General features: G+C 37.8%; 1 protein-coding gene across 3 annotated transcripts in view; it reads right to left on the bottom strand.

The window, feature by feature from the left end:
* CLEC16A (C-type lectin domain containing 16A) overlaps positions 1-27,354 on the bottom strand; it is a 69,748-nt gene that overhangs the window by 7,492 nt on the left and 34,902 nt on the right. For all 3 annotated transcript variants that reach the window (XM_061991864.1, XM_061991866.1, XM_061991867.1), the window contains exons 16-22: positions 26,672-26,722; positions 24,501-24,629; positions 20,174-20,294; positions 10,020-10,171; positions 9,149-9,353; positions 7,593-7,760; positions 3,771-3,917 (exon numbers count right to left, since the gene is read on the bottom strand). In XM_061991864.1, the coding sequence (XP_061847848.1) occupies positions 3,771-3,917; positions 7,593-7,760; positions 9,149-9,353; positions 10,020-10,171; positions 20,174-20,294; positions 24,501-24,629; positions 26,672-26,722 (973 nt within the window). The remainder of the gene's footprint in view (positions 1-3,770; positions 3,918-7,592; positions 7,761-9,148; positions 9,354-10,019; positions 10,172-20,173; positions 20,295-24,500; positions 24,630-26,671; positions 26,723-27,354) is intronic.

Below are 27,354 nucleotides of genomic sequence, written 5' to 3'. Positions count from 1 at the left end.
CTACTTTTTCCATCTAGTAAAGTGCTAAGCTTAATTCTTAAAGACTGTAAATGGAAGAGATGGTAGGCTTTAAAACATCTCTGCCATGAAGCATTGTGACAGTTATTAGGTAGGATAGCTGATAAATTTGGGAATCATAAGAGTTTATTTTCTTCACAACAAAGCAGTTAATGCAACTATTGGTCTCCTACAATGACTGAAACAAGCTCAGCAGTCACATGATTTTATGTAAGGTCAGTTAACCTCTCTCCTTACATTCTGATAGTGTGCAACTGTTTGATATAGGTAGGAGTGAACACCAAATTAAAATGAATTCATTTTCCTGAGTGTCAATATTTCCTCCATCTTGCAACATTGTTTTCTCTCAAGCAACTACTATGTAATTTGTCTTTATTTTGTTCTCATCTATCACTGTTTTATGTAAAAGTTAGTGTGTATGTTCCAAACCTTATTTTCTGAAGCAACTTTGTAAAGACTACAAGCACCACCTCAAATATATAAAATTCAGAACAGTTTAAATCTGTCAATGTAGAGTGGCTTAGGACACTACATCTGCAAGTTTACAGGGCAACAAGCTGTTGTGATTTAAGATGTTGCTCTTAAGGAAGGCAGTTAAGGTAGTTGCCTTGAAGCCCACATACACATCTCCCCTTTACCTTGTTGGCTTTTCTCAACTGTAAGCAAGCTAGCATGTTCTTCATGGGTACCAGCCTGAGCAGCTGCCAGAACAAAAGGGAGAGCAGAGAAGGAAGGAGGGACAGAGAGCATATGTGTCCTCACACGAGCGTGTTTAAAATGGAGCGGGAAATGAGAAGGGAGATTAAAATGTGACAGATGGTGGCAGCAATCAAATGTTGCCTTGGTGCAGAAAACAGATCTTGGTAACTGCTGTTCATCAGCAACTTGTTACTTCCTCCTTGAAGGAGCCACTTCACATCATGCAAGCCTCCTCTTCTGCTTCACAGCAGAGTGAGAAAGTTTAGTTTCAATTGTCCTCAACAAGTTAAGGGAAAAAACCATGTTTTACATGGATGTGAGTGAACACCAACAATTGTCTCTAACTCAGCTGAGCAAGCAGTAAGATCTGATATAACACACAGTGGTGAAACACTATTGCTTACTTCAGCAGTGTCCTTCTGTTCATGCAGAACCCTACAGAGCAGCTATCTCAACATATCAAACAATCTCTTTCATGGTCATGCTCCTGGCAACAGTTTCCAATTATAGATTTATATGTAACTGTGAGCTATAAAAGGGAGAAGATGCATTAGAAACTTGCAGTAAACTGATCAAATCAGTTTACGCAGAAACACTGTTCCCAGGAATAAACAGTATTGGCCTGACACTGAAGAGGAGTAAAAAAATGTCAACAAAGGTCCTTGGGTTGGAGAAACATGTCCCTCAAAGACCCAGCTCCAGGGATTTCAGAATCCTCTCTGTCTATACTAAGGACCTTAAGATACTGTCAATCACTCAGCTATTTAAAACATTAATTGCTCATTATTGCTTGCAACAGTAATAGCAGTCTGGTTCAGACCAATAGAGCAGCTTTAATGTATTATGGACACTTACTCCCTCGATATGATTGTAGGAACAATCTGTATATTCTAAGATTCTTTCACATGCAAATCAAACTATAAGATATGCTGTAACTATGCTCTAAATACAATGAAAATGTTAATAGATTTATATGTCTGAACTACTAATTGGTCCTTCAGACAATCACATACGTGGCCAAGATGCTTGTGGCTAAAGGTCAGAGCAAATATGGTCCACAGCAAAACCCTAAGCCCCATGAAGAATGGATACATGCCCCTCAGCACCAGCTGTCCATTGTCTTATTGCACCAAATTACCTTCTCATGCACATACAATCACCTGTCTTCCTCTTTGTTACTGCTCTCCAAATAGAGTTAGCAGAACACAATCCAGGAGTTGAGCTCAAGTCATCCCTGCAGCAGATTGATGTCAACTGACTAGGCACTAAGTAGCTCACACTCATCCTCATGTTCGTTTCCACTGACTTTTCTGAAGGTTACCTATGCTCATAGTGGTAGGGCACAGAACTGTATTGGCACAACTAGATGCTAAGTAAGTGCTTAGATGCTAAGGCATTTACATCAGTGCACCTAGATCCTGTGCAAAAAAAATGAAACCCACCCAGAGACTGTTTTCCTGCATGACACGTGACATTTTGAAGACACTTAATGATTAAGCTGCAATGAAGGTCAGTCACATTGACCTGTCTGATGCCATGAACAGTCCATGCTACCAACTGATTAAGTGCAGACTGGAACCAGGCATTAAAAAAAACAATGTAATTTTTTGTGTTTTTTTTTCTGAGCTGTTTTTTGGTTTGTTTGGTTTTGGGGTGTTCTTTTTTTGGGGGGGTGTAGGGTGGGGAGAGTGGTGTGAGAAGTTTGTTTGTTATATATTTGTTATGCAAATGCCAACATATTGGTTAAGTAGATTTTCATTTTGTTAATTACAGTCTGTGATTATTCTTCAATAAGCCACTATCTTTTTATGCTAGATGAGGAATTACGTGCTCTGCATCTATATGTTGTTCATAAACTTCATGATCAGCCTTTGCTTACCCTTCTAGCAATATTTCTGGCAGACACAGTGTCACTTTGGGCATGTAATGTGCATTTGTCTCCTGACACTGTTCAGAGAAAAACACTAAATGCCTAACAATGATTGCATCATTTCCTGTAAAGCTACAAAATCTACATGATGCTTGTAAATAAAGGCAAGATGGTATGTCTTAGAAAGGAACAATCAGAACAACCATTTCAAGCAGTGATCAACATTGGAAGTGACTCTTAAAATGAGGAGACTTGAGAATCAAGAGAAAAACCTCTTGAGAATCAAGTTCTCTCTTCTGGTTTATAACCAAAATGAGGTAGAGTAGGACAGTTCTAGCATGAAGGCATTTCAGTATGCACCCTTCAGGATTTAATTCTTTTCTAGTGTCCAGCTTAAGGCTTTACCTCACACATAATTTGTCCTCAGAACAAAGAGCATGACAAGATTCTCTACAAACACTACACAAAAAAGGAGGAATGAAAACATTCCAATGTAGCAAGAATTCCCAATATAAACATTCCCACTAAATATACTGACCAACCTAAGCACATCATAGCTACATTTGTGAAAGTTATACTGTCAGTCCATTTAGAAGGCAGCTCTTTCTGCATCAGTGAAACAGTCTCCTCAAGTGTGGTGGTGTTCAGCCAGAAAAGTGTTACTGCAAAGCTTTAAAATATCAGCATCCTAAGTAGCTATTTTCAACTATTTCATATTTGGCCCATTGTTACAAATTAACATGAATATCAGACAAACATACATATCATCCTGTTCAAAAAAGACGCTTCATGTGGAGATCAACTTACCCACTCTGGTGAAAGGCTAATAGTTTACATTACTATTCTATGCAAAACAATACTTCAGTTAAAAAACCCAACCAAACAAAAAACAACAACATAAAACAAACACAATTTAAATTGCATGTGCCAGGAGACAAATCAGACAAGCAGGACATTATTTTACCAGTACTTAAAATCACTGATGAAAGATGTAGGATGTATTAGAGTTCAGAAAGCAGAAGAGATCATTAAAGTTTGCATCACAATTTAGTTTAGTTGAATGATCAAGTGACCTAAAAACAAGAAGCCCTACCATATTTAATCCAGTATCTTAGTAACTTAATTTTACAACAAAACTACTCTGCATCCTTTGGTGCCTAGGCTGAAAATTGTGATTTAATACCTGAAGGGCTCTGTGCAATTGAAGGAGTAGATGTTGAGCTTGCAGTCACTGAATCACAGCGCCCTGTACTCCCACTGCCACTGGAAGGTGATGGTGATGAGAGTGGTGTTGGATTGTGTTGGTTTATACACTGGGCTACAGCAAAGCCTGCACAACAGGAAAATGAAGATTACAAGTTAATAGTTAGCTTGAAAACATTAACTTACATGAATAAATCAAAAAAGGGTAAGAGAAATATTGCATGAAAGTGGTACTAATTTTGTGTAGTGACCAAGGGGATACACCCTCTCCAACTTCCATCCCAGAAACCTTAAGATCTGAATGCATCTTACTGAAAACGTGCTACAAATGCTGATTAATGAACAAGAAAGTAGAGGTTAAGGGATTCAAAAACATTTTAAAACTTGCAGCTTGTGCAAACAGTCAAAAAAGGGAAAGTATCTGACAATCAGGTCTGAAAGCTAATGCACCACTGAATTCTTCATTGTTTTATACGGGGAATCTCCCATGACACTGGATGCATGGTTCACTCACTACAGAGAATCTTCTATATACGGAACTTGCTGGTGCCATGCAGCAGGCAGCCAGTTAAACCTTGATTTCAATAGCCTTCTTACAAGAAGTACATAAAACTCTTAAAACAGAGATGACAAGTCAGGAAAAATGCTGTTAGCAGCAACACATGCTGACAGATTTTGTTACAAGGAAAAGAAGAAGAATGGATGAAGAAAGACAGAAAGACAAAAAAAAGCTAACAAATACCACACCTGTTAATAATCTGACCTAATCTGTGGTCTCATCTCTTACCCTCTACCTCTGATGCTTATACTCAAGAACTAGATTCGAAACCACTTACAGCAACACAATGCTATCTGAATTGCTGTAGTACTTGCATCATAGTTTTAGATGAGTGAATGCCACTGTTACCAAGCTGTTCTCTTATTTTAAGTTACAATTCATTACCGTGGTTTGAGACATCTAGTTAAACACAAAACAGTTCGGTAAGCAGCTAATTATTCCATAAATGTAAATAAATCCATGTGTTTTATTTCAGAAACCAAACTGACTGATCTTCTACAGTCATTTAGATAAGTTAAACCGAGGTTACACACAGTGACGCCTGACAGTCTGCAAAAAGTTAACCACAAACTAGAGAACTTCAAATGTGCAAGATACATATAGTTTTTAATACAGCAAACATGCATTAGGTTTCTCATAAACACTTGACATTTTGAAATACAAGTTAGGATGGGAAACAAGGAATAATCAATGGACTTGTGACCACAAAACTGAAGCAAAGCTATGTGTTAAAAGTGAATGAAACTTGGTTTTGGAATAGTCGCTGAAGCCATTTGTATAGAAGTGCTTCTATCAATATATTTTGCTTCCCTTAAAGTGCTGGAAAAAGTTGTACCCATCCAATGTATTCTAAACGTTTGCACTTCAAGGGAAGAGAGATCCTGCATCCTCACCACAACAGCAGAAACAGTAGAAAAAGTAAACAAGGTCTGCTGTGACTATCATAGGAAAAGCTGGCCTGATACAGTAAGATTGCCTGCATGAAGGTTCTGCAGAACAGTGCTCAGGGATTCACATCTTTACACTGAAGCATTTGCTTGCAAATGATCTTAAAATCCTTCCTCTGCAGTTGTATTGGGAGTGGAAAACATGTTGAGTGTGCTACAGGATGGAAAGGTAAGTCTAAATCATTCAAAATACTGTAACTGGAAAACTACTGACCAGGTAACTCCTTCAGGAAATGTCTGGAAAGAACAGGTGAGCAGAATTAATCATTGCTATGTGAAGTAAAGCAACACTCAAAAGTTTCTGGAGGTGCCTTTGTTACTACTTTATGACTCAAGTTGTGATAGAGTTAAAACCACAAATAATTTCCTTCCAGTCATCATGATTCTGCTTCTACATAGTGTTCTATTTAAGACTCAGTAAGGTATTACTGTAAAGATGTACCTTCCCAATTCCTTGGAGGAGATCTTATTTCCATAATCACGATGCTTCATAAGGTTGTGTTTCTTTCATAAAATATGTATCAAGTTACCCTTCTGCTATATTTTACATAACAGTAGCAAAATTTCATGACAAAATTTCTTGCCAAAACCTGAAACAGTTTCTTAGTTTTTCTTTAAAGGAACTTCTGATTAATGTAAATCCTTCTCCTGAAGTGGATAAAATCTTCCTACTGACTTATAAATTACTTCATACGAAAGAAATCCTCCTCAGAATAAAATTTGAAGGAAAGAAAGGGAAAAGGTGATGGTGGCAAAAAACAGGACAAGGAAGACTGAAGAGAAAAAAAAAAAGCAGAAATAAAACCTTGGCCAAGAAAGCTGATACTGTTTTCTCACTGTAGATCCTATCCTCATTACCCTAAAATCTTTCTTTCATACTCTAACGTCTTTAAAAATAATTCCAAGCCTGATTAACACAAATAGACTCCTATGAAAATCACTTGAAACTGGGAAACCTCATTCATTGATTAGTGAGGATAAGAGGAAACAAAAGACAGATTTTAAATTTAGTCTGTAAATCAGATGTAAAATATTTTATTGCATTATATTCTTGGCTATCATAAAATGCATTTCACAAAATGTAGCACTTGGATGTTCTGTGCCTGGTTTTTCATACTCAGTATCACATAAAAGCTTAAATATCATTTTTCCTCTGGATTTGCATTTGCAGACAGGGGAAATCTCTGTTTGCTGGAATTCAAAGTAAATACATGGTGGTTTGAAAAAACTGCCATGTTGCATCATCCTCAACACCCTCCTCACACTGCAAAAATAAATAAACCAGTAGATGAAGTCACCTGTTATGAACACAAGCACACTCTTAGAGAAGGCCAACTCTGAAACAGCAACACTGGCATCTTTTCAACCACACCTTTTCTGTGGAAGTCATGTCTAATACAGAAATACATTCCCATCCTACAACATACACTTGTCTTTTGAAAAACCTGACTGGCAAAATAATTTTTTAATGATTTCTGTTACCCAGATGCAGGACTTGGGAAAGCTGGGCTCCATCTGAGTCCCAAGGCAGTACAACATCTGCTTTCTAAAGTAGGGCATTTGAATTTTGAATTTGAAGAGAAATGGTGAGTTTTGTGAAATGACTGGCAGCAGTGGTAACAAGGTTGTATCTTTTTGTATAATCCAGCAAAATTAAGTACTTTCAAGTAGTATGAAATTAAACTTTAAAATGACTCAATCTAAAGGAGAAGAGTTCACCATCTGGAAAAGAAACTGTAGAGAAGTCTACTTATGAAATAGACAATCAGGAGTCAAAAAGAGCAAGAGCTTGGTGATTTAGAATCATTCTTTTAATCTCATTTCCAAGGTAATGTTTTAGGAGCAGCTGTGGCCCTTTTCTGTCTTGCTAGCTCTAAGGTAAATGAAGCAGTGTGCAGCATCCCAGCTATTTTTACAAACTGGCAAGGAAATTATCACAACCACATGAAAGGAGGAACTACACATAACTGACAGACATGTTGGATAAATACTGAATATGTGAAACATGATTTTAACTAACTCAATTTGTAAAAGAAGGCAAAATATTAATATACCTCCAGTGTATTTGGAGAAACTGCCAAGGATATATTGCTCATGATATACTTGGAATACACACCCAGATACTGTTTCTCTAGGAGTAAATTTTTCCAAATGCCTCATCCTAGAGGATGTTCAGAATGTGTGAGGATGTGTGTTCAGAAACATACCACAGTAAGGTTTCATTGCATAAAAAAGTTACAGTGCAGCTTTTGCTGACATAAATAAGAAATTGCTTGATAATGAATGCTAATCTTACCTGGAACTTTGTCCACAGATGCAAAAACAGAACGTTGCACTGTAGGATCACTGCTACCACGTCGGGACTGATCATAAAATCTAAATGGAAGGTGTTGGGCTGTGGCTGCAGAGCTGTGTCCAAAACCCATAACTTCAGTTGAAGGCTGAACAGGAAGATCCAGGAGAGCTATGTTTAACCACAATTGATAATTTTTGTTACTCAAAAAATACACAAAGGGAAGAGAAGGTGAAAATACAATTGATAGTTTGCTCAGGGTCTTAAAACTAAACCAGATGGTTTAATGTAACTTGTCTGCATTTATCTCTTAATTATGGTTATAACTGCATTGGAAAAGAAGAGACAATCTTTCTGGTAACCTTTTCCACCACTACCGTCCACACCACACTCACACTAAGGGAGTCAAAGAACACAGCAGAGGAATAAAAAGAGGATTACAGTAAGCTCCTTGCACTAAACAAGCCATAAGAGTTGCTGGGTTTGTTTCTAAAAAAAAATAAATCTGTTTTTCCTCTGTACAACTAAAGACATTCCTTAGTTACAAACAACTGAACACTGCAGAAACACAGTCAGAGACAATCTGCCTTTTGCATTAAGATTCAACCTCAAATTTTAATATAAAAACCAGACCTATATTATCCTCAAACTTACATTAAATTTTAAACATGAAGCTAGCCATAAAAATATGACAAATCTATTTTGAAAGCTCAAAGCATAAACCTCTTTAGTTGGATTCCTGCAGAACCATAAGACACTACAATAATTTTAACCCATCTATAATAAGAATAACTCTCTGGCCAACTCACTAATTTTAATACCAGCTATGATCTTGTTTCTCACAACTTTTATTAGTTCATCATTGCTCTTGGGCAACTCAAGAAAGGTGTCTTTTTTAATTTGCTAACCCATTTTCCTTCCTGGATTTCAGAGTTTCCTTTCCTATACTCACCAACTCAGTTTACTGCTAAGCTTCAATGTATTCTTCACTCACTTTACATTTGGGAGTCATTTTAATCACATTTTTCGTATTTACTCTTAACTTTTTTCTTCAACTCTTCCCATGCATTTCCTCCAAACACTGAAATCCAACTGCTGATATTCCACCACACATTTTGGATGGCTGATCACATCACCACATCCAAGTATTAAGCATTAACATCAACACACTCAGGACACCATCCAGCTTAGGACTCAGGCAAGCTGAGCTCCAACTCAGTCGTAGGGCAGTAGAACGTATGTTTCTAAGCAGGGCATTTGAATTTTCAAACACTGAATTGTACTTCAAAAGAAATGCTGAGTTTTGTGAAATGATTGGCAGGTAGTGGTAACATGACAGAATTTCTTCTCTTTCATCCCTATTTTGACGTATCTGTCATTAAAGACAGAAACACACACTTTACTCCAATAAAGTCTACTGCTTGGAAACAGGAAAACTGGAAACCCGTGTCCATTGCATATGACTTCTTGGACTTTTCTAACACTTTCTTGTGTTATAGAGCAACTTGCTATGACATACAAGCCTTATTTCTCAGAATCATTTCAGAGAAACCGTTCACCTGCTATTCTCTGCATTTTCATTCGCCGAGCTTGGATACGGCCCTTCGCAAGACGCTGTTTTGCAATAATGCAGCGGATGTGATCAGAAAAAATAAACGTAGCTTGAAGGATAGGGAAGGGCTTAGAATGAGGACTGGAGGCAGGCTTATGAATTATTATGTTCAGAGCTCTACTGTCGTCCTCTACTCCCGTCACCTGCATATCCTAAAAAGAAACACAAGGCAAGGAGGTAATAAGTCAGCATTCTTCAACTACAGCTCAAATACCAACAACATTAAAAGGAAACCTTATGAATGCTCCACTAAAGCTCCTCAAAAGTTTCCATGTTAAAAAAATAGGACTATGCAATTGTACAGCCTTGGATTTAGCTCTTCAGAAAATGGTACTTGTGGAGATTAAGTCAGTTTAGAACTCAGCTATTTAAGTATAGCAAATTTTCAGGAAACAAAACAGTGTTGCCTGAAGCAGGAAAGAGACATCAACGAGAGAAAGTTCTTAAAGGTTTTGAAATCAATTAGGTAAGTATAGATCATTTTGCAACCTGTCACTTTGCCCACCTGTGTAGAAAGATAAGAACTTAAGGAAAGTGCTTGGGACTCTCCTGATTCTACACAATTTCAGTGTTCAAAAGAACACAGCCCCATATGTACTGGGGAAGTTACCTCGTTGTCAAGCGTGCTTCTAGTTAGCTATGTAAACTTCTTCAGAAAACCAGAAATAGCCTAAAAGGCAGGAACTAGAAAAAAATACTAGTAACAGAAAAAACAAGTAAGCATTGTTCAGAGCTTAAATATATAAGTGAATATTGCTATTTACCCAACATAAATGTAGATTTTCAGCTGAAGTAACCCAGACTAAAACTCTTCTTACCTGTAGAAGACCTGCAAACTTAACTACTCCCCATCCAAGTCTGGCAACATCTGGCTCAACCAAGCTCATCTGGTAAATATCCACAGCCAGGAATCTTTGAACTTGACCTCCATCTTTTGTTATGACTGTACAAGCAATCAGATCACTGTTATCTGAGGGAAGGAAGGAAAAGTTAGATAGCTATTGAAGTAAAGGACCCTGGGTTTTGGTTGTTTTATGTAACACAAAATGTTAATATATGAAGGTGTAATCATCTTTAAAACACATTTAAAGCTACTCAAGTTTTTTAAAAAAGATATATTTTTCCATTTCCTTATCACATTTATAGTTACACAGAAAAGGCAATGAGGTAGTAGTTTTTTCCTTTACTCACCCATTTTATTAATCTACATTGAATAAATGTATCCTTTCCTGAACATTAATCTAGGGCCCCTCAAACAAGCTCCAAAATTCAGGTCTTGAAGTGAAAACATGATTCCCTTATCCTGCATCTCCTCAGTGGACCTGTTTCAGTTCAAATCGATTGCTCTTGAAAAGTGACTAAATCACATTCTTTACACCAGCTGAAGTCTACTAAGTGTCCCACGAACTGGCACTGACATCTCCTAGCAGACCTTTCTGGCTGAACAATAGAGCCCAGAAGGTGGTGAGCAATGGCACAGAATCAAGTTGGAGGCCTGTGGCCAGTGGAGTTTCACATGGATTGGTTCTGGGGCCAGAACCACTTGTTGTATAAGACCAAGTCTTGTACATGATCTTCATCAATGACCTGGATGAGGGGACAAGAGTGTACCCTCAGCAAGTTCGCTGATGACACCAAACTGGGAGGACTGGTTGATTCCCCAGAAGCTGTGCTGCCATTCAGCGGGATCTCAACCAGCTGGAGAGTTGGGCAGAGAGGAACCTCATGAGGTTCAACAAGGACAAGTGCAGAGTCCTGAATCCGGGAAGGAGTAACCCCATGCACCAGGACAGGCTGGGGGTCGAACTGCTGAAGAGCAGCTCTGCAGAGAGAGACCTGGGAGTCCTGATTGATAATAAGCTAAATATGAGCCAGCAATGTGCCCTCGTGGTCAAGAAGGCCAATGGCATCCTGGGATGCATCAAGAAGAATGTGGCCAGCAGGTCGAGGGAGGTTCTTCTCCCCCTCTCTAGTCTGCCCTGGTGAGGCCTCATCTGGGGTACTGTGTCCAGTTCTGGCCTCCTCAGCTCAAGAGGGACAGGGAACTGCTGGAGAGAGTCCAGCGCAGGGCCACCAAGATGATCAGGGGAATGGAACATCTTTCATATGAAAAAAGGCTGCGGGAACTGGGGCTGTTTAGTCTGGAGAAGAGGAGACTGAGGGGTGATCTTATTAACATTTACAAATATCTAAAGGGTGAGTGTCAGGAGGTTGGGACATCCCTTTTTTCTACAGTAGCTAGCAACAGGACAAGGGGTGATGGGATGAAGCTGGAACACAAAAAGTTCCACTTAAACATAAGAAAAAACTATTTCCCTGTTGAGGTGAGGGAGCCCTGGCACAGGCTGCCCAGAGGGGTTGTGGAGGCTCCTTCCTTGGAGGTCTTCAAGACCCACCTGGACATGTTCCTATGCGACCTGGTCTAGGGGGGTTGGACTAGATGATCTCTCAAGGTCCCTTCCAACCGCTACCATTCTATGATTCTATGATTTGCTAATATTACTAATTTCTTGTTTTGCTGCAAAATGATATTTTCATTCACATATTTACTACACAGAGGATTTTCCCCCTCTCGTATAGAACAATTTACAGCAAGTAAAAGATTCTATGATCATGCACATTGTCCTACCAAGTTTGTCATCTTGAAGCACTTCTAGATGGTGCTTCACATAATGTGATGGATTTAGCCTGCATTTTAACAATTTCCTGCCAAAGTTTTGGTTGAGTTTTGGGTTGTTTTTTATTTAGGACAGAAACCATCAGGCTTGAAAGCAATGAGTTCTCCATTTTGTTTCTACCTTACCCAGAGATTTCACCACACTCATCCATTACTAAGGCATTGACAGACTCAGTAGTTTGAAGCCTTTCCTAAAATGAGGGTTCAAAGCTATAGGTTTCAATTGCTGTTAAGATGTACAAGGCTTTTCCCCCCTCCTATTCTACATACACAATGTATTTTTAAGGATGTTATCTTTTCAGATGTGTCTATGTACTGAAATCACTTTGCTAAATGGTATCATTTACAGTAAGGTAAAGAAAGGCCTTACAAAAAGGCTGCCGTATTATTCAGATTTTTCATCTCAGTCTGAAAGGAGCTATTCTGACACAGAATTCAATGTTTCTAGCTTTTTCTCCTGAAACCCATCTGTAGCACTTTTCACATTATTTACACGATGCATTAAAAATAACCTTGCTAGAGTTCAACTCTGGGTTCAGTATGTGAATTAGAACAATAGAAAAAACATCCGACCGCTGTTTTTCTCCTCAGTTTCTCATGGAAAAACAAAACTTAAAAATTAAACTAAAACAAGAAGCTAAATGGAAAGGAATGAGGCTGCAGGTCATACAAAACAGTAAAACTTATTTATCCAAGCAAGTAGTTAACACCATATTTCACAGCAGCTGTGAGACAGATATAAGCTATTAAGTGAAAGCATACAGCTCTTGGCAGCAGTAGGTCACAGCTACGAAAAACAGCCGTAAAATACAGTTTGGGAGGTAGAGGGGAATTCTTTTGTGCATAATACAGCTGGTTTCCCAAAAAGGATAACCACCCTTTTCTATCACACCAAAGGTTTTCAAGTTTCAACAAAACAAAACCAAAGCTCTGAGATCATAGCTGAGAAGTCCCTTCCAACTAACATTTCTACGTTTCTGTCAGTTACCTTGCACCATCAGGATCCACACAATATTGACTGTGTGGGAGGAGAGTATGGAGAACTATGGAATACTAGTGCAATTAAAGGGGATAATTAATGCTAATCCAGTGTGAATTTAGTGTGAGCTTTTGAAATTTGAGAAAATAGGTTTAATCAATAAGTACAACACTGCTGCTTTGCTGTAATACAATAGAGGACGTTATTCAGTTACATGAGGATCGATTGCTGTTACCTTCTCATATGCCATAAAAGGCTCAAGAAATCCATACAGAACTGGCAAATATTACTATAGGAGCCTATGGAAGATCTATTCCTTTTGAGAGAAGCAGCTGAGACACCAGGCAGAAAAACATAAAGAGATCTAAAATGGCAATGTAGGCCATGTTTAGCTAACAGAATCCTACTCCAATTGTTTTGTACCAAAGAATTCTAATAATCTGAACAGTAAAATATTAACTATACTAATATTTACAAGTATATAAATGGTGGATGTCAGGATGTTGGGACATCCCTTTTTGCTATTGTATCTAGCAACAGGACAAGGGGTAATGGGATGAAGCTGTAACACAAAAAGTTCCACTTAAACAGAAGAATAAACTATTTCACTGTTCAGGTGAGGGAGCCCTGGCACAGGCTGCCCAGAGGGGTTGTAGAGGCTCCTTCCTTGAAGGTCTTCAAGATCCTCCTGGACATGTTCCTATGCGACCTGATCTAGGTGACCCTGCTTCTGCAGGGGTTTGGACTAGATGATCTCTAAAAGATTCCTTCTAACACCTACAATTCTATGATATAAACCACAACACTAGAGTTGTGAAGTTCTCAAATATTTGGTTTTGATCAGTATTTATACAGCTCTTAGTGCAACAGTAAGCAGATTAAAATACTTGGAATTACTGCTGTACAAATTCAACTGTCAAATTCCAAAAATGCAGTACTTAAGGTAAAGAAATCCAAGTGCATGAGTTGTTTTCCAAGGCAGAAAGTCTTCATTTTATGTCTGACAAAAACGTAAAGCATTACTGTAAAAGTTTATCAAAGAACAGAAAGGAAAATTACTCATTTATTAGGCAATTGTTACAGGAATCTTTTGAGTCTCTATAGGACTGAATGTACTCCATTTACATGACTGTTGTAGCTCACAGCTGCTGAAGGGTCGTAAGCTACAGTCACCCTTTATGACAAAAACAGAAGGGAAAGTGTGGTTAAACACATTTCCAGTGAACTGATCTGAAAACACTTACAGCTATGCTATAAAACAGTTACAGATACTCAACCACATTTCGATGGACAAATTTCAAGTCCGGTAAATTTCAGTACTACTTAAATACACTCTGAGGACTATAGTGAAGCACAGACTGAAGGGCTCACCAATGTGACACTGCTGCAAAAAAGCACAGTGTCATTTCTGAGATGAACAGCAATGCTTAATTTTTCCTTACGCAAAATGAAACTAGTAACCAGTTTGGACACTGCACTGCATGGATCCAAGATTTCTCTGGACTTTCTCCAAGAAAAACACAACTTTTAGGAAGTACAGCCTAGGAAGGAGGGTTCAAAGACTTCAGCTGCTTGCACTGAAGAAGATTTAAATTAGGTGAAAATATTGCATGAATGCAGACAGCTATTTGCCTGGAAGGACTGTGTTATAACAAGTCTTTACAAATGTAACAGTTACTTTAGGAGACAGCCTAAATGTACCCGACTTCTTACACAAAGGTTTAGCCCTCTGTGTGCAGCAGGCAGTCCAAGATATGCATTAAGCTCCAGATATGCTCTACCTCCTACTTGACAAAGAAATGTTTCCAACAGCATATAGCCCATTAGGGACTATATTCTGCTTTATTACTTACTATGACAGTGTTTAATTGCAAAGAATTTCAGAGTTAAAGTTTTGCACTTCAGTGAAAGTTGTGAGATGCCATTATGAAAGTAATGTCAGAAGTCAAACACCTTCTTACAGAAAGCTGTGACATTACAGAGAGGGAAAGAAATTATCTGTGTTGTTTATTAAGCTTTATATAAATAAACCTCAGTGTCTGATGACAACATTGAACTGGAAAGACTGAACTAAGTTTCGCTTTCCTGACCTTAGTGTATTGTTTATGTTCAGGGAAGAGATCTGCAAAGGAAGTAGATAAGGATTCCAAAGGTAAGTTTTATTCCTTGGATGATATTTAATAGAAGAAAAGTGTACATGCCCTATGATAAAACCTGTTATCAATGTTTGCAAATATTTGTTTGTGGGGAGTAAAGAAGATGAAGCCAGTGGTATCCAATAACAAGATGAGAAGCACCAAACACAAACAAATACAGGAAATTCTACAAGAACATTCCACAAACCTTGGTGGTCAAATGCTGAAAAGAGGTTGCCCAGTGACGTTGTGAAATCTCCATCCTTGACAATATCCAAACCTGACTGGTGAGGATCCTGGGCAACTTGCTCTAGCTGATCCTATTTTGAGCAGGGTCTAGAATAGATAATCTCCTGAGGTTCCTTTTAATCTCTATTATTCTAAGATAAAATTTCCTCAAATCTTATCAAACAGTGTTGATTATGATGGTCTTTACACAGCCTGTATATTTGGTAGAGAGTGAATAGGGTGCCTTAACTATAATGTATAATGTTTTTTTCAGTTTCAGCAAAGAAATAACAGCTTTAAATCTATCATTTACCACTTGGCATGGCATTTAAAACATTGTCACTAACAGAATCAGCAGCCTGAAACTGAAGCTGTTAAAATGAGATGCCAGTGAACTTCACACAGTGAGCTGCTGAACAAGATTAAAGAAGCCACCTACACGAGACACCTACAAACTCACATGCAGTTAACACGTAATACTTGAGTGCTTCAAAACTATTTACAATAAAAAACCAATACTGAAAAGTAGCAGTATATATTATTCTGGTGGCAGCATACCCAGCAAGACAGAATAAACCTGTGGAACACCTGACTCATTTCTAAATAGGTCATGTATAGTGCTGACAAACTTGCAGCTACACTTCAAGGTTTACAATGACAATAGGCACATCAAATATTAAAACGCTTCTTCACAAGAAACTTTAACCTTTCTCATCAAGCTCCCCTAAAACATCAGCACTGCATTCAGGAAGAAATAAAAAAAGGCATTTTGATAAGGTGAGTTTGGTTGGATTTTCCAGAAACAAAACAGTAGCTGAAATACTGGATCTTGTAAACCTCTGCTCCTTGACACAATATATACATATATATATACACACATACACACATGAACAAGTACAATCACTAGAGGTATCTTAATGTGTAGAATAAATTTTAAAAGCCTTGTAATAACATAGATTAAGGAAAATCTGTTGTATTAAAATTATCTCCAAAATGGTAATTAAAAAAAAGGCAGATAATTACAATTTTTTGGGTCACACTTTACCAAGTGCTAAGCCTCCTGCCAAGGCTATGGCATCTATGCAATGGTGTGTATCCTTTATGCTTTTTGCCAAAATGCTGATATTCTCTTGTCTCTCTTTCTGGGACAATGAAAATACTTGAATTGAAAAGTATGTCTTGTACTACCACATACCTTAGAATGTCATCACTGTATTACCTCAATTTAGGTAGTTTAAAAACCAGTAGCAGTAATAGGCAGTTTAGAAAGTGCTACCAACTGAAAAACCAAATTTGCTGTCAGCATCAGATATAAATATCCATATTTGTGCTATGCAGTATTATTTTAGCTATATACTGACAAGAAAAGCTTCTCCCAACTAACACTTGAAACATGATCATATTTCATGGACATGCATACCGGCGTCACTTCTTTGGAACAGGCCTGAGACCTGCTGACATATGTAACCCCTTATCAGGCACTGATTGTTCATGACAATGTCTGACTCAAAGCCAGGATATGAGAAATCTCAACAGGAAGGCTTTTTACAGTCTTTTTTCATTTTATTTCAGTTTTTGGAAAGAGGCTATAACTCTGTCCAAGATTCTGTGATCCCAGACTAACTTGCTCCCTCTTCAGATACTGGCTCTTTTCACAAATAGTGGGATAAGCCACGTGTTCAACTGAACTTCTGTTAACTCTGTCAGCTGTAGACAAGTTTTTGTTTACTAATAAGTGCTGGACTATATGGAAAGAGTCATGCTTTGAAAACTTTAACCTTTGAGACCACAATATGTAATGAATTCTTCTTTGAAAAGACTAGAAAGCAGCGAACACAAGTCATAGTATTTGCACTAGATAGCTACCAACAGTATTTCAGAAGTGTAGCTGGAGCTACCAAAGCATCTCTGCAAAAACTTCAGGTTTGACTCTGATATAATAATAAAATATTCATTGTAAACTAGTCTGTAGATTAAAAAGACAAGCTAGAAATCATTAGCCAGAAATCCATGATCTCTTCCAAAAAAGAAGAGCACTGGGAAAGTACAACTTAGGAAAGGTGCTGGGAAGATCATATGAATATATATATGCATATTAACAAATAATAGCTTTAAGCACATGTGTACACATACCATGTGACAAGCTGTTCACTGTCAGCATTGCTTTAGTTCATATCAGTCAGTATAAACTTGCTGCCTTACTGAACAGTGAAATTATTGCTATTACATCTGTAAGGTATTAAAATTCAGGGTTATGGTTGGGTTTTACGGGCACACTTGCGTGCACACACATATTCTCACTCTCTCTTTTAACCCTTTACTGGAAGGAAAAAAACACCCATTTTGGGCACCATTAGACATACAGAGCATTGACCACTATTTTAGCAATTAATCTGGCACTATAGACATGAAATAAAAATGATACACAATTACCCATGAAAGAGGGATGTATTAATGATCTATGGTCTAAACTATACATTCCAAGAAAAGGACACCTTGTATTCACTGTGAAAGCCTGACTTAGAAATAAAAAGCCACAAGTAAAGTGCAATGAACTGCACAATACCTGTGGTGCAGTCCACTCATTTTTCTAATGCAAGCCATCAGAATTTCTCAGGACTAACAAAGAGGCATGGACAAAAAGTGTTCTTTTCTTTTTTGGAGGGAGAGGAGTGTGGGGAAGAACAAATAACATTGGGAAATGGTATTTCAATCAGATCCACCTTTCATTCAATATGTTCTTAAGAAGAAACTACTTTGAAAGAACTACTTCATAATTGCATTTCCAGTAATTTAAGAAAAACATTTCACTTTCAGTAGAAGTTGATTCATCATTTCATCTTACCCACTGCCCATGAGCCAACATTACAGTAAATACCCACCTCATTTGAAACAGGAAACTGAGTTAACTGTATGTTATTATTTCTTCAGTAAGTCAACAGTAATTTAATTCTAGACATCATTTTTTACCAGACAACTAATAACTGCAAAATGTAATTGACAACATCTTTTGCAGCTCGCTCATTTTGGTAAAGATCAGAGGCAATGTGTTTGCATTAAGCATGTTCCACTTAATTCACCAAGCTGAAACAATACCATCAGGAACAGGATAATGCAGCTTAAGAAGTATTTCCCTTGCACATTTTCTTGCATCTTTTAAATAATACAGAAATTCAACAAATGGGATTAGAGCCACTCAAATGAGAGTCTTCCACACCACTGGCCATGTAGCTACCAAAAATGGAAATACTGGGCTGCTAACTTGATAGCTTCTCATCTATTGTAGCCCAATACTTACATTTACTTAGTAAAAACCTGTCCACACCCTATAGCTTGTATATTTTTATATACAGTTAACTGCTTTGACAGCATTCTTTAAACTCTATTATCTGTAAACGTGGATTCTCAAAACCTTCCACTGCTCTAAGCTGCAGGGCTCATGCCAGGGAGCATCCTCTGACATTTTCAGTATTGCAGAGAAATATATTTTCTGAAAACCACATTTAATACATTTTTGTAATCAGTTTGAAAGGTCATTTATTTATTTAAGGTTTAATCTGCATTTCATCCATTAAGCTACAGCACATCAGCTCTGATATCGCAAAACTTTTACTTAGCTCAATTGATTTCAGTGTTTTCCTTTCACTCAAATACTTAATATTCTTGATGGATTTGATGCACAAAGAGGTCTCTGAGATACTGGACATAATCCTACAACATCTACTAAGGCAACTAGGGCACTTCTTTCTTTAGTTGGAGTAAGATCAACAAGTACAGAGTAAAATAAATAATATTTGAAACATTAAGCATTTTTTCCTCCTTTTTCTTAAGAAAGGGTTTTAATTTTTTAGGGATCTATTAAATACACACACACTATTTTAGCAATGCTCTCTAAAGCTACAAATGGTGCCTGCAAGTTCTTTATAACTTCTGTGATTCTATAAGACATCTGCCTGAACAAAAGTGATTGACTTATCAGCTAAACACCACTATGCCAAATTCTTTTAGATTTTGTTTACAAGAAATTGAACTAAGAGAAAGTATTTATAATACCATGCTTTTCTTTTCAATTCTAGTCTTAAAGGACTCCTTTTCTACATATTTTAAGCTTTTTAAAAAAGCAAATATTTCATGCTATAGTAAGATTAATTTGACATGACAAGTTACTGTTTCTTAATGTCATTGCTGGAGACAGTAAAACTACAGCTTTATGATTTAGGCCAGAGTTACTCTAGAAGTTGTACTGTTCAGTAACATATAAGGTCATCTAGAGATACAGATTTTGATGTTACACGAACACAGGTATACTGAATTTGCAAACAGCATACTGTTTGTCTTCCAACTTCTCTGTTTCTTCAGTATGGAGAATGCAGCAGTGTTCTGTGATACTGCAGAAAGAAGGTACTTTGCCTCTACTTCATACTAAGTACTACTTAATTTGACAAGGTCATTCTTGACATTACAGCTTGATTCCCCATGGGAATAGCTCAGCATCCTGTTCAGCTATGGGAGTTAAAGTTTCCGAGAACTCCAGGGAGGGAGAGGCACATGAGGACAATCAAACTCCAGTTGTGGATGCTGGATGCTGATATGGTCACCAACCCTTAAATTTCATGAGCAGTTTAAGTGTATTTTGAATAGGTGAAACCTGAATAGAAGAAAATTCTTCTAGGATCAGTTCATTTACAAAACTAACATTGCCAGGAACACAGATGAAAGACTGTGAATCCTTTATGTGCTAGTATTAAACCCTGCAATATTTATTAGCAGTCTCTTTAAAGAACAAACAGAACAAAAAACAAACAAACCAAAAGTTCCAAATGCAGTGGAAGACAAAGCAACCATCCTCAGAAGTCAGTTACACCAGATAATTATTTGGGGGTTTTTAACATCAGAAAACAAGCCAACAATTTTTCCATATCACACTATTTGAAAAATTGAGGGACTACTTACTCAAGTCAAGAACATCATCTGTCTTTATAAGGTCTTCTTCTCTTGTGAGTGGCAACTGAGTTTCTGGCTCACCTTGCAAGTGCAGTGACAGTGAACGGAGCATAAAGAAAACTCTGATTGCCTTAGGAAATTGAAAAAGGAATATTAAAATATTGCTGCAGTTAGTACTACATACTTTAACAAAATCTTACACACATATACTCACTTTTAAAACCCCTGATTTTGTTGTCATTTAATAAACTTGAGAAAGTATAATGTAATTTCAAAGCAATTTAAGAAAAGGATATGGAAGCAGCTGAAGCATGCTGTTTATTTTCAGTGAAGCAGAGCTTTTATCCCACTAGCACATTTACATCGATTGTGACTGACAGGCAAATGATTAAAGGAAACGTTTAAGCAAAACCAATAAATCTTGGACATTTGTTTTTTTTAAGATCATTATTTTAAGACTGACCACATTTACAATATCTGTATGCTACAGATCACATCTACACAGCCAGCCTTCAGAAACTCTCACATTGTGAACTCAAAGCTAACAACTTTTCTGTCTGAATTTGAGCTGTCTATGAGTTTGAAGGAAAACACTGGTGTTAATTTGCTGTGTTGATCAAAAGGAATCCTATGTAATACAGCATTCCCAGAGAACTTAATCTATAGTCTCAGGTCTACACCAGGGTAAAGCACTATGAAAGCTGCACCAATCCCAAAGAACTTTCAATAATTGCTCTATGAAAGTAATATTCCTGTTTTGGTTTACACATTAATGACATATGGTATGCAAAGACAAAGTGCCAAAGAACAATCATCATTTTATTAGTCACATTTTGAAACGTACCATTTAGAATCCTCTTCCAGCACAAGAACTGCATTTTTAGTACAGCAAATGAAAAACCATTTTTTATTTACTTCTGGTTTTGTTTTTTTTTTTTTAAAACACCAGTTTCCTACACAGTACTTCTGTGGCATACTGTAAATTAACTGCTGCTTTAGGGTAAAAGCTCTGAATTCACAAACAGCTGCAGTGTCCAGGAACCCCCACATCGCAGGAACTATCAGGAGAAATAAGTCTAAGCTGCTTTAAGGCAAATGCTTTCACCTCTCTACTTTTAAAATCAACACCACTCTGCCTCCTGTGAACCAGCAATGGGAGTGTTTGGCCAGTTATCAAAACTAGTGGTGCTTTCAGAAACTCCTGGCTGAAGAGGAATAAAGAGAAAGGAGTCACATATCTGGCTCTTCCATGAACTGACACCAGAACAGATCAATTTGGTCATGCTGTTGAAGTCTAATAGGGCAATGCAATTATTTGGAGAAAAGAATGTCAAGGGTGTCTAACAAAACTATGATATTAACACTATCTTATGAATAAAAGCAGAGTCATTTCATCATGGGAGATGATCTCTCCCATTTAGGCAGGTTGAATTCTAACGTATTCTGGATTTACTGAAATTAAATAGTTTCCAAATTCGATCAAGAACAGCAATGTCCTTGCATTTTTGGTAACTCAAAAGTCAAATCCATTAAGTTTTGTTTTGTTTTTTAAATTCAGAGAGCAGTCATCACTCAGATTGCTTTCACTTATTTTCCCCTTAATCCTCTTTCCCTCCTGAAGAGAGCATGAAGTGTTCTTGCATACATTCCCCATAACACTATGTCACTCATCTCCAAGCATGTAATCACATTTACTGCAGAATAATCTACCAGAGTAGGAAAGAAGACTAGAACTTCAGCCTTTACAGGAAAGAAAATTAACATCAAGAACATCAGATGAAAGGGGAACTACACTTTCCTTCCTACAATACTGATAGCTCTGTTTGCTAACAGTATCAATATAAACCCAAAAGCATGTGATTTGTGACTTCCTGTAACATTTTATTCGTTCTCAATAAAGCAGTAGAGCAGTTCAGTTGCCTAGAATTTTTTTCAACTGACTTCTATTTCTTAGTTAAGTAGGAACAAATATGAATTGCCATCTACATTAAAGAACTATGCATTATGATAAGGTATCCTGTGCACTGATTCCTTCATTTACATACACATACCATGTGCAAAGAAATAGTAATGTACAGAGAAACCTACCATCATCTTACTACATCCCCATGGCACAGCATTCTCACTCCCAGTTCAAAACCTTGTCTCAAAGTCTTTGCTTGCCTACTTACTCCAAGGTGCAGCGTTCAAAACTCACACTGTCCATCTTTCCAAACAAGCACACAAATGAGTTTGCATTATTCTAGGTGACTGGTAAGCAGTTCTAGCTGTAGGACTATAGAAATCAGAAGGTAGAGATACAACCAACAAACAGTAACTGGACTATCAACAATTCAAGAGAGCATCTGATTCTGGTCAGAAGGCTTGATCAAGGGGTACCAGCTGATTTCAGAAGGCAGACTAACAACTTCGGGTCATTTTAATGTTTTAAGTCAGAGGTGTTGGCAGTTTGGATTTAGGAGATGTGCCTTCAATAACTCAAGAGAGATCTGACTTCTCAGAGTTCCTCCTAAAGTTTTTAAGAGGAAAAGAACTGCCACTTAAAGGGACTTTCTATAGCAAAACAAGAAGTGAAAGCCTAAAACGATCTGATCTCTAACTGCTAAGAGCTCCTGATATAATCAAAATATTGGACTTCTTCACTTGCTAGTGAAACAAAACTTGAGAACTTATTTAGAATCATGCCATTGGATGCTCAGAATTGAATCACTATCCACTTGGAACTGTCAGCAAAAAGGATCTCAAGCAGGCCAAGAGACAGCAGAATGTCACAAGCTACATGTGGAGTTCAGTGTATTGCTATGGCAATTCAGCCTAAGAGAACAAGCTTAGCTAGAAGCAAGTGGCATAGGAATTCTAAGAAATTCCTCTAGAGCAATGCTATCAGGGGAAGGAGGATTGATAAGGAGCCTTCTGTGAATTCTTGCTGATGAGAAAGACCCTTTCATCCCAAAGAATTTACAGGAATATTTGTACTGATTTTTGAATTTCCACCAACAGAAGTTCAGCTAATTCCTTATTTAGCAGGTGAAAAACCACAGAGCAATCAGTTTCCATCACTGTGCCTTTGTAAGTCTCATTCCATTAAATGCCTCAGAGAGAATTCTAGGAAGCATTTTTGCTTTCTAAGAATAATACTTCTTAAGATAATTCACTGAACTTTATAAAACTTAATTTGCTCTGATAACAAGAGTTGCATGGCTTATAATAAATACTGAAAACAAAAGTTTTCACAAGATTCCTGGAAATATCCTTGTTCTTTAAGAATACTTGAATATACTTACATATATGCTTATGTAAATGCAAAGCTACCTGAGGAACAGCACTTTTCAAGTAATAATGTCGTGCAGCAACACATCTTTAAGACTTACTGGCACTGCAAGGCTTATAGGATGCTGCCAGATAATGGCCAGGAACTGATTATTCCAAGAATGCTGATAATGATGTTGTTACTCACAGCTTGGTATCACCTCTACAGACTGTCTCAATCATAAAAATTTGCCATTTTTCTCATCAAGATGAACATCCCTGAATATAACTGTATTTTTTGCTATGTCTAGAAACACAGTCAATATGAAGCCAGTCTGCCAGTCAGCCTTGCAGTGAAAATTCTTACTCTATGAATATAATGACAGACTGAGGTATTGGATCACAAAGGGAAACTGATGATGTATTAATGAGTGTCACACGAGTGTATGCCTTTTAATGTAGATGTCTCCATGGTATAAACAAGTAAAACCCCAGTTGTCCTGGGTTAGGCTGGGATAGGTTTAATTTTCACAAGCTGTGAGAGAGCACAGCCAGGAGAGCTGAATCAAACTAGCCAATGGGATATTCCATACCTCATAACCTCATGCTCAGTATATAACCCTGGGGGAGCTGGCAGGGAGGTGGGATCACAGCTTGGGAATGGGTTGAGAGTCGGGTTTTGAGTGGCCCACAACTGCAGTGTGCATCGCTTGCTTTACATATTCTTTTATTAGTATTATTGTTGTTACTGTTTCTTCTCTCCCTGTGTTGTCCTGTTAAACTGTCCTTATCTTAACATATGAGGTTTACCTCTTTCTTCTGATTCTCCTCTGTTAGGCTGGGAGGAGGGAGCAAACAGATGTGTGGTGCTCTGCTGCTGTCTGGTGTTAAACCATGACACCAGTGCAGTACACTGAACTGACTAAACACAAACTGCAGATAAAGCTTCTCCACTGGGAAAAGTAAATATTTATGGATGAAGCTTCCAATCAAAAAGCTTTCAAGAAAAAGCAATTGAATTTCTAGAATTGTACAAAGTCTTTGGCATCATTGTGTCATGAACAAATGTAAGAAAAGTCTGACTTACCCTTCGTGTTCTTTCCACATCTCCACAAGGCAATCTTTTCACAAAATCAATACCAGTCAGTGGTGTCCCCGTTGGAGGCAACAAGATTGAGGCATCCATCATCAAGTACTCTACATTCATGGGTTTAATCTATAAAGATATTTTAGCATTGATTACTACACAGAAAAATAAGCATGTGCATCTTCACTTTCAAATGCAACTCACAGCTACATATTTTAAGAGGAACCGTTACAGAGCTCTGAGAATTTTTAATACCATCCATCTTATTTCGAGCCCTTCACGTGCAATCTCTGTTTCATATCTGCACATCATTCCTTAACACAACTGTTGAAGTTTCCACGCTGAAAAAAACCCACAGGAAAAGACTATGGAAGACTACAGAAGTTATTTCATGAGTACTACAAACCAAAGGTTGTCAGGTTTGATTTTAAGTTGACTCAAATTTGTAACTATTTCAATCACAAGAAAAGGTTCTCTAGTCTCTAATAATGCAGTAACTTTCACACTAGACAATTCCCTTCAGTCTTGCCACTAACAGGCTCCACCTTTACATGTTTACTTATTTTCATGAATAAATGATGTCTGAAACATCCATCTTTCTGTACCTTTGTACAATTTCATCCAAGTTCTACTATATACACACACACACTGGAGATATGAGCTTCTTTCTGCCAGAATGCCAGCTGGAATGGCTAAAACATAAAAAAGCCCTGCCCACAGTTGGATGACAGTCTGTTAAGAAGAAAAAAAGCCCACAATCACATGGGCATTCCAAAATAGTCAAAAGTATCTGGAAGCATTCCTGGACACTTTGCCATGGTTGGATACTGTAAAAGAAGCCGACTGAAACAAGGGCCAGAATTTTCACAGTGGATTCTTGAACTGCTGCTTTGCATATGTACAAACTCAAAATTAAGTCTTTAGTTCCTCTGAACTGGTTCTCATCTACCATTAATGAAGACATAACTTTTTCCTTTCTTTATAATTCAGACGAAGCAAGTATACTACTGACTTCACAGCAGCTCTGTACTGTGTTATTTATACAACATCAAGGCAACATCGGTGTTACTTAGCACTTAGATCAGCTTGCCCAGCAAGTCATTTGCTAGCTAGGCAAATAAATACACTTTAATGAAAACAAAGTTCAAGTTCCAGGGTGTAGCTCTCTCTTTCATGGTTAAAAATATGCAGCCTCAGAAACAGATACACAATACAAAAACCTACAAGAATACTGAACTTGCAACATAAGAAAGATGTTAGTATTGGTGTCACTTCTCAACCTAAAAGTACAGTGATACTTAACTACTAAAAATTTAAATGTTTCACTCAATACTTCTATTATTTAGGCTGGATAGGACAAGGGGCAACAGGTACAAGCTAGAGTATAAGCAGTTCCAAAGAAACAGAAGGAAAACCTTCTTCACTGTTCAGGTGAGGGAGCACTGGAACAGTCTGCCCAGATGGGTTGTGGTATCTCTTTCTCTGGAGTCATTCAAAACCCACCTAAATGACTTCCTGTGTGACCTACTCTAGGAGGTCAAAAGACAACTAATGGCTGCTCATTAAAATCCTGTCCCACTGTGGAAAAAAATCCTGTAACTGACTACTTAAAGTATTTTTATCTGAATTCTAAATTTAAACAGATACTTAGTTTTGAAACATATTTCCAGGTTAAATATGAACTGAGATGAAGTTAGTAATCTGTTACAACTCCCACAGCTGGTACTGTGCCACAGGCAGTATCTCTGCCAAATGAGATAAAGGACCAATATTTGCCTGCTAGAATCTTCTTTTCTACTGGTAAGTGAAGTGGCACCACTCAAAACTGAAACCCTGCTGGGCTTCAATGAGATATAGGAAGATTTTCACACTGTTTAATAATTAGGAAAAAAAAAAAAACCATCCAATGCCTCATTTCCCAGGATAAAGCAGGTTTTGTCCATTCACTTTCAGAATGTATTGGGCTTTCAAGGCAGCTGTGAAATTTCACTTAAACTATTTATGTAAGTGTAGACACAAATTCTCATACACAAAAAACCCCCACCCACATTTTCTTATTCTACTCCTGGAAACAACCACCCTTCTTGGTAGCTATCAGTGAGTACTTGTTCTTGCTCCTGGTGTTGTATCGGGGTTTGAAGCTTTGGCATGGCAGAAGGGGTGTCACTTACTGTCATACTCCGGTATTCATCTTCAAACATATCCAGAAAAATTTCTTCTCCCTTTCAAACAAAAGGATATGGACATATTATGAATGCTTATGCCTACAGAGCCATGCTTGTTTGGTTTTAACTACATGCTGGGTTTTCCTGTCTGGGACCTGTCAGCAGGGCTGCAGGGGACTCTGAGGAGAAGCCTCCTCCTGGACACAGCTGAGTTCCCCAGAAACACTGATATCACCTCTGGGAAAACAGGTTTAAGAAAGAAGAGAGATTCTCTCTGCAAGAGAAGATCATAATGGAGCAGACATCCATCCTGCAGCATCTGAGCAGGTAGACATACCCTGAAGGAACTGCAGATGGTGGATGCCTCACACTGAAGCAGTTTTTTCCCCTCAATGACTGCAGCCTATGGAGGAGCACTCACACTGAGGCAGGGGAAATTTATATAGGAGGAAAATGCAGCAGGGATGAACTATTATGGACACATCCCAAACCCCCATTTCCCATCCCCCCTGCACCACACAGCAGGGAAGAAAGTGGAAGAGTCAGGAATGAAAAAGCAAAAGGAGGGGTAGAGGGAAGGTAATCTTTTAATTTACCTTTGTTTTTCACTCCCTAAATATATTTTAATTAGCAATAAATTAATTTTTGCCAAGCTGGGACTCTCTTGCCCATGACAACAATTGGCAAGT

This window comes from Colius striatus, chromosome 3 (assembly GCF_028858725.1).
Source record: "Colius striatus isolate bColStr4 chromosome 3, bColStr4.1.hap1, whole genome shotgun sequence".
In the NCBI taxonomy this organism is placed as follows: Eukaryota; Metazoa; Chordata; class Aves; order Coliiformes; family Coliidae; genus Colius; species Colius striatus.
Note: the sequence above shows the minus strand (reverse complement) of the source record. Positions and strands in the feature narration are given on the sequence as shown.